Consider the following 8,725-nt stretch of genomic DNA (forward strand, 5'->3'; position numbering starts at 1 on the left):
GGAAAATATGACAACTTTAGGTGTTCACATTTGGCAAGTGCTCTGTGCACCCCTAATTAAACTCCCTCCAACCTTCAATAACCTATTTTCCCTCTCATTCTTCTCTGGATATTTTTCTTTATCCCCTCTCCATAACTTCTTCTTCTTTGAGCCTCAAAACTCAATAAGCACCTGAAGATGTCAAAGGCGGTGGTTTATATCCTAATAGCCACCGCCGTGTTGTTCTTCATATTCATGTCCCCATTGAATCTCCAGAAGCCAAAGGGTCGTCCTAATCGCAGGTTTGGGTACAAACTACTTGAGCGAGCACCGAATTTGGACCCTCTTGTGACAAATATCGAGAAAGAGATTGAAAAGAAAATGTATCATGAACCTGCTCCTCGTATGTTGTCCAATTTGGATAGCACCACATCGGTTAGTGATGTTATAGAGACATACCAATATCTTACCTCGGGTGGTAAATTGAACACGACGTTACGTTTGATCATTTTGTTCCCTTTGTTAGATAGAGAACCGAAAGATGGGGTGATTGGTTTCAATGAGTTAGAGGCGTGGATTACTCAACGAGCAATAGAGAGATTAGATTATCTCACGCAAGTTGAGTTGGATTCCAAAGACAAGAACGGGGATTTGGCCATCTCGTTTAAGGAGTATTTACCTCAGTTTTCTGAAAAGGATATGGGTAATATGTTTACGTGATTGGGATTTTCTTCTTTGATTAAACTACTTTGATGTTAATTAGTCAGTTTTCTATAGAGAGATTCATTAAGGTAATCAAATATATCTCTTATAGGAGATGTAAAATTATTCATTTATTAGTTTTCACTTTTTATTTAATAGTTTAAACCTTTTGAAGTTTTAAAAGTAAAACATTAATTTAATATCTAATAGTTAAGATCACAATTCATTTTGATTAATGTTTTAGAACAAAAAAAATTCAGTCACCAATTTTGCCAACATGTAATTAATTAGGTTGTCGTGGTATCCTGTACTATGTCTATAACATTATATGTTAGTCAATTTAGTTTATTAATTGGTTATTTAATAGTTAATTTGATTTCTGATAAATGATTATTGATAAAATTCAAGATTGAATTACTTTTTCGTACACAGCTAGACTAAATTGTCTTATAATTATAGAATCCATAACTAAATTTACTATTTTGTATCATTATTGACTAAATTAATTAATGCCAATTTTATGAAATAAATTAATTTATGTTTTACTTGAGTAATGATATGATGTAAAAGTATATGTAATTAAATTGTCAAAAGTTCTATCCTTAATACTTAAGTGAGCTTACTCTTACACGAGAGGCCTAAATAGCTATATAAATAAATTCATGGACTTTTATTTTCTTCTTTATTTTTATGAAACTAGGATTACTAAAGCATCAAAACAATCCCCAACTAAGCTGGCACCTAGAGGATTGAAAATCATTTTCCCGTAATCCCAAATATTATTAAAAATAACTAGATCAAAAATAATGTCTTGCATCATGAACAATAGGGAAGAACCCCTATAAAATAAACACACTAGCAAAAGCGATAGGCAAGCCAAGTTTGTTGCAAAATTAATCTTGGCTAACAAAATTTGGAATTTTATCTAATAGACTTAAAATTTAGTAGAATGACAGGTTGAAATTTTTACCCCAAATTTATTATGCTTATGAAAATGGGTTCCTCTTACAATTTTGTAGGTTCCCTTTTTAAATATTTTTGCTTTATCTTTTTGAATGGGTTTACCTTGTGAACAACTAACCATAACTGATAAATTCAATGAGAGATTTGATATTGAAGTCTTAATTTATGCTAAAACAGAGAAAAAAGAAATGGGATATGGCGAAGCAGGATGGTGGATGGAAAGATTTGAAGTTGCAGACATTGATCACAATAGGCTTCTGAACTTCACCGAACTTAAAGAGTATAAATAATATTGATCACTTTTTTCTTTTTCTTTCTCCGTTCTTTGTTGTTTTCAATATTCATTTGTGGGTTACGTCTTGTTGAAATTGTTTACAAGTTATGCTCTAAAATTGATCATAAGAAACTTGTCTCATTTTGTAGTTTTTTACACCCCGAAGATAGCAAAAATCAAGAAATGTTGAAATGGATGTTGAAAGATAGACTAATGTAAGCTTTCTCTTTTAAATAAATTTGGAAGCTCTTGTATTTTACCTCTAAATCTCGTCGTTCTGCTTATAATTATAATCACTTTGGATTATCAAAGTAGAAATAGTATTGCAATGGTCACAATTTCAATTCCCATAATTGACTGTGAATGAGGAAGGGACTAAATTAAACTTTGTGGAAAATAGAGGAATGCAATTCCCAACATTCTAAGTTCCTGAAATTCCTATAGAACTACATACATGTGTAAATTGGCTTAGCTTATACATTGATTCGTTTATGATATAGGCGCATGGACAATGGAAATGATGGGAAACTAAACTTCAATGAATTTGAAGGCCGTCTATATAGTACATATGAAAGTTATATGAACTTTGAAATTAATGGAGGACATGTACCTTCTCCAAAAGATAAATTTGTTAAGCTTGATGTGAACAAAGACAAGTAAGTTTTTCTTTTTTTACCTAAAAATATGTTTTTCCAAATAATTCAATATTAATGGTTAAGTGTTTAGGAATTGTTGCTTTTGCTTATTTACTATTACTATATATTTTGCAGATTTTTGTCACCAGAAGAATTGATACCGATACTTTCTTATCTGTATCCGGGAGAGGAAGCTTATGCTAAATATTTCACATGTTACTTAATGAATGAGGTTAGTTAACTACCTATGAATTGACATGGTGTTGTTAATTGTATTAATACATATTGAAGTGAAATAAGAATCACTAGAAATAGGGATGGAACATATAACATGCTTACATATTACCAATTATTTGCTGAGAATGTATGTATACATGATTTTGATGATGCCAAAGAAGAATCAAATAAGACTGTTACATTTGCTTCAAGATTAATACAAGATTGTTTCAACAAACAAAGCCTTGCTTCAAGATTTCTTCAAGATCAAGTCTTGTCTCAAAACAAAGGGTTTCAAAGTCATCCAAGGCTCTGGTAATCGATTACCATTCCTGGTAATCGATTACCAGAAGGGAAGTTTGAGAAATAGCTGTTGAAAAGGGTTTTGAATTTAAATTTTGAACATGTAATCGATTACCATATGTCTGTAATCAATTACCAGCAACGAAACTCCTAAAATTCAAATTCAAAAGTCATGACCCTTCAAAATATAATTGTGTAATCGATTACCAGAAACCTGTAATCGATTACCAGTGAAGAAATTCAGAAAAAGTTTTTTGAAAAGACACATCTCTTCAAACCATTTTGAAAAGGCACGAAGGACCTATATATATATGTGTGTGTCTGACTTCAAAAAGCAATGAGAGAGATATTCCAAGAGAACTTCATTGCCAAATGCTTTCTCAAAAGAAACTCTTGGACAAACACTTGCAAATCCATTAAGAGTTCATCCATGAACTTCAATTGTAATATCCTTCTCTTCAAGAGAGAATTCCTCTTGTTTCTTCTTATACAAAGAGATTGTTTAAGGGATTAAGGGTCTCATAAGTTGTAAGGAATTCTGAACACAAGAGAAGGGTTATCCCTGTGTGGTTCAGATTTTGTAAAAGGAGTTTTACAAAGATAGTGAAAAATCTCAAGTGGGTTGCTTAAGTACTGGACGTAGGCACGAGAAGTGGCCGAACTAATATAAATTGAGTTTGCGTTTCTCTCTTCCCTTATCTCATTTATTTTGTTGCAATCAATTTTGTCTTGTATGTTTAAAGAACATTATTAAATTGATTGCTGCTTCTTCTGCATTCAGAGTCTATCATTTAGAAGGGGGTTAAAAGCTTATTAGTGGAAAAATAATTCACCCCTTCTTAAGTTATTGAGGTCGCTGGTCCAACATTTGCAATATCTAATTCTACTTTTAAGTTAAGTAAAATGTAGTTTTCAATACGTGAGATTATTTGTTTTGTTTGATGCAGGCTGATGATAATGGAGATGGAAAGTTGACACTCTTCCCTTATCTCATTTATTTTGTTGCAATCAATTTTGTCTTGTATGTTTAAAGAACATTATTAAATTGATTGCTGCTTCTTCTGCATTCAGAGTCTATCATTTAGAAGGGGGTTAAAAGCTTATTAGTGGAAAAATAATTCACCCCTTCTTAAGTTATTGAGGTCGCTGGTCCAACATTTGCAATATCTAATTCTACTTTTAAGTTAAGTAAAATGTAGTTTTCAATACGTGAGATTATTTGTTTTGTTTGATGCAGGCTGATGATAATGGAGATGGAAAGTTGACACTCCAAGAGATGCTTGATCATGAGTTTACTTTCTACAACACAGTTCATGCAGATGGTCACCAAGAAAGTGATGATGATCATGATGAGCTTTGATGTATGAACCTAGTTACCAGAAAAGTCTAACGTTAACATATAAATGAAGTAGTGATCTAGTTGTTTTGCTTAATTATTTTGGTTTTGTAAAATATAGAAGTCAAACAAATTCTAATATAGAAGTCATACATTTAACTAAAATTATACTTGTATCAGTCATTTTGTATTTTTATTATATTAGTGTACATCTTTAATTGGAAGTCAATTTAAATACATTTTCAAATATGAAATCATGTTTAACTTTTTATTTGAATTCTAAAAATTGAAAAACAATATATTACTCTTTGACTTGTTTTTAAAAACAATGCAAAAATGCATACTAAGAAAATTATACTATAATTAAAGTATTACATTATATAAAAAAGTTATCTTTTTTTTAAAAATGTGTCGTTTCCTAAAATATTATTAATAATACTTGTAACTATAATTATTGTCTAAAAAAATTAAAACTAAAATTATTTAAATCTTATATAACATTACCTATGTCAAAAAATAAGTTGATTGAATTTTTCATTTTATATATTGAAAATAAAATATTATAAATATTTAAATATTAAAATTTGATGAATATTTAAATTTAAATGTAAATTTTGCCTTAGGCCTTATAATGTCTCAACTTTGCAATCGATGACTTTGCTCAAATAACTCAAGGTATCAATTTTGTAACTATTTTTATTTCTTTGAAACATAATGCATAATTGATTCTAGCATAGTATAATGGTGGATTAGCATAGTTAAACTGCATCTATGGTTTTAGTTTTTTTTCTATTGGGTTGTTATCACCTGAATGCTTTTGCTTCAATGATTTTTCATTTTGATTATTGTCCTGGCTCTCGCAAAGAGTGGAGTAGAAGGCATAATGGAGAGAGATATTCAACATTTGATCTTCATGCCCTCTCCCTTTTCTATTTACTATTTCACAAAATAGTCTTATTTGTTTTGATGCCAATTGCATTTTTTTCGTTAAAGGCGATTTGAATACATCAATTACAGAAGTGTTTGACAATTTGTAAATTGAACGTATTTTTTTAATGGGCAAAACTTATAAACAACACCTTATGTACTATTTGTGTTGTTCTCCAATAATAACATAACACGTGGACTATTTTTTCAATGTATGTTAAGTGAGCAAATAGACAAACACAGGCTCATTAGTCCCTTTCGTTGTTCTTATTTTCGTCGCACCTATGCTTAACACCATTTATCTCTGGTCTTCAATTTCAAAGTCCAACCAAAATTGAAAACCTTGGCTTCATTTTCCCCAAATTTCAATTTCGAAACCTTGGTATCGTTGTCACTTCTGTAACGACCCGCCTCGTCGTTATGATATCACTACTCTAAAAAGCGTAATTTCAATTTTAAATGAAAACTCCATTAATTTAATTATGAAAACGAGGTTAAATTTTTTTTACAATACATATACTCACCAAACAATGCACAAATACGTAAATGATTACATGTGTGTGTGTGTGTCTATATATATATATATATATATATATATATATATAATAACCATTATACATCATTCACATGTCAAAACAATTCAGTTTATACATGTATCTAAACTAGAGATTTACATATCCAATAAAAAAGAATCAAGGAGCCAACTAAGGAAGAGTTGATAACAAAATACAACTCTTTCCCAAAATAAATTCCAACGTTATCACGTTGGCTTGACAACTCCAACAAAAGAATCTGCCCCCAACATCACCTACTTCTGCTCATCTACTCCCACGAACAAATGTTCGCGATCATCACAGGTACCAACCACACGGTACAAATGCTATAATAAATTCCCACTAATATGCATTTACCAACACTACCAAAAAATAATTTTTTACAATGCGCTTTTTAAGGCGGTTCTCGAAAAACCATCTTAATATATAAAGCAATGACAATTTTGTAGATAACAAAATACATACGACGACGGTTTTAACAACATCGTCTTAAAAATGATTGTTCAATGAAAAATCGTCTTAAAAATCAAGTATTCAAAAAAGATGGTTTTAAGAAAACCGTCTTTGAAATTAGTGTCATTCTCGAGCATGAGCCTTATTGTTGGTATATCCTCATTGTGACGCTTAATCCTCAAGTATTCAAAGAATGTTCACACTCACTACTTCTTCCACAGGACCTTCTCCTTCACTCCGTTATCGTCTTCCTTCTCCTTCATCACCACCTCCCTTTCTCTCTTCCTCCTCGTCATTTAAGTTACATTGCATTAGAGCCCCTCCTCCCAAAACAACCCCACATTTCACACCCCCTCTCCTCCAAATCCTAACCTCGTTCATCACCACTGCTACCTTCTTCTTCATGTGCTTCCACCACACACCCCCTTGTTCTTTGCCTCGCATTGGAACGCGTGGCTAGCGGAGGAGAAATGCCTCCAGCACCAGATTGACGTCACGATAGAGGAGATCATGCACTTGCGTGGCCGCATGGTGGAGCTCGATGATGGAGGAAAAGCATTTTTGGGAACAATAATGGATTTGATTCAGAGTTTATGGCCTCTGCTTCTAAGTTCTGGGCTGAGAAAGCCTCGCTTTGACTGGTTTGTGCGAATGTGCTTCACTTCTATATGTTTCTTTGTATGATTTAGTTGTATTTTAGTTTAAATTGAAAATCTTTAACTCTGACCCTCTATCAAATAGAACACTGTAGTGTATTCTTTGTTATCCATTGGAGCAACTAATTGATAACTGTTTGTCGCAACCTACCCTTCGGCGGGAGGGCGACGCGAGACTCGCGGGATGCGTGTTCCACGAAAGGAATACGCGCGGAGTCGCCACCAACGTTTATTTGAGGAAAACGTCGAAAAAACCGGAAAAGACGCGATCTACGAACTTTTAAGTGAAAGGTTCGGGAGTTGTATTTACGCACGGGGAAGGTATTAGCACCCCACACGTCCGCCCCAAGGGACGGCAGCCTTTAATCGAATGTGCAAACATGACTTTGATTTTTTATGTTCCCTTTTTATGTCTCTATATCCTTTATACCCTTTTTATATTTTCTCTTTTTGTGGTCGACAAGGGTGTTTCCCTTTGCTCCTACGTATTCCTCAATTTGGGATGAGAAAATCAGACCTACGTAGTTCTTTTTTATCAAGTGATTCTTTTTTACTTTAAGAGGTGATCATTTTAAGGCGTTTGGACCTTAAAAATGATCCATTTTACTTAGCGAGAAAATGAAATGACAAACTTCAAAAGCCTATTTTTATGGACGAGCTTGACTAGGCGAATTTATTTTAGCCTTTAGTTTCACTTTAGTTATTAATCAATTCGATTAAGAATGAGAAATCCCAAAGAGAAAACGCCCGATTGATTTTTCGCTTTATTTTACTAAAGATGTCTTTTGATTATTATATTATTATTTTACCTCTTTTTGATTTCCAACGTGGTTACGGCACGACCGAACGGTCGGAATTTATTTTAACCGAAGTCAACGGATAATACAATTCAAACGTTCGGTGGAAATTTATTTTATTTTTAAGTTAAGCGAGAAATGACTTAAGTAAAATGGCTTAAGCACGTCAACAGGGGGTATAAAAAGTAAACAAAACGAGAATAAAAATGCACGAAACACAATGTGGACCACTACGGGTACATAGAATGAATCGAAAAGCTTGGTTCGAGGTACTTACCCGTTGAAGATCGAAGAACGATGAAGAACGAATGAAGAACGTCGAAGAACGGTTGAAACCTTTGCGAAATTCTTCACGGAAAACGTTACGGAAACGTTTCGGAAGCGCCTCGGCTTAGATTTTCTTCACGGAAACGATTTTTCCAAGCAAATTCGAAAGAGAGAGAAGTGCCAAAGGGGCAGAACCCTTTTCTTCTTCACTTCCTCCCCTATTTATAGCAAAATAGGGGAGGTGGTTGCCGCCCAGCTCGCCCAGGCGAGCCAGGTTGCTTCCTCCAGAAGCAACAGCCTTCTGGAGGAATATTCTGGAGGGCCCAAGTGGGCCTGGGTGCTATTTGCACCCCCATTTTTACTAAGTACACCCCCCTCTGCTGTTTTTTTGGTGATTCTTTTTTCGTAAAGTTACGGAAACTTACGAATTTCGTAACGATACTTGTTTTCTTTCCGTAATGTTACGGAACCTTGCGGATTACATAATCATCCCCTTTTTGACTTACGGAATGTTACGGAACCTTACTTAATTATGCAACGATGCTTCCATTTGATTTCCGGTGTGTCACGGAAACTTACGGATTGTGCATCAATATTTTTTTGGTTTTCCGGCATGTCCTGGAATTTCACAAATTGCCTAATGATGGGTGCCAAGCACCTCAC

At 33.5% G+C, this 8,725-nt stretch overlaps 1 protein-coding gene across 1 annotated transcript; it reads left to right on the top strand.

Moving 5' to 3' along the window:
- Positions 1-126: 126 nt before the first annotated feature.
- On the top strand, positions 127-4,475 carry LOC100801332 (calumenin-A). The gene is made up of 6 exons (XM_014771729.2): positions 127-682; positions 1,822-1,924; positions 2,068-2,133; positions 2,419-2,574; positions 2,689-2,785; positions 4,310-4,475. Exons 1-6 carry the CDS (start codon positions 178-180, stop codon positions 4,430-4,432), a joined length of 1,050 nt encoding a protein of 349 aa, XP_014627215.1. The 5' UTR covers positions 127-177; the 3' UTR covers positions 4,433-4,475.
- The last annotated feature ends 4,250 nt before the right edge of the window (positions 4,476-8,725 follow it).

Source organism: Glycine max, chromosome 19 (assembly GCF_000004515.6).
Source record: "Glycine max cultivar Williams 82 chromosome 19, Glycine_max_v4.0, whole genome shotgun sequence".
Classification (NCBI taxonomy): Eukaryota; Viridiplantae; Streptophyta; class Magnoliopsida; order Fabales; family Fabaceae; genus Glycine; species Glycine max.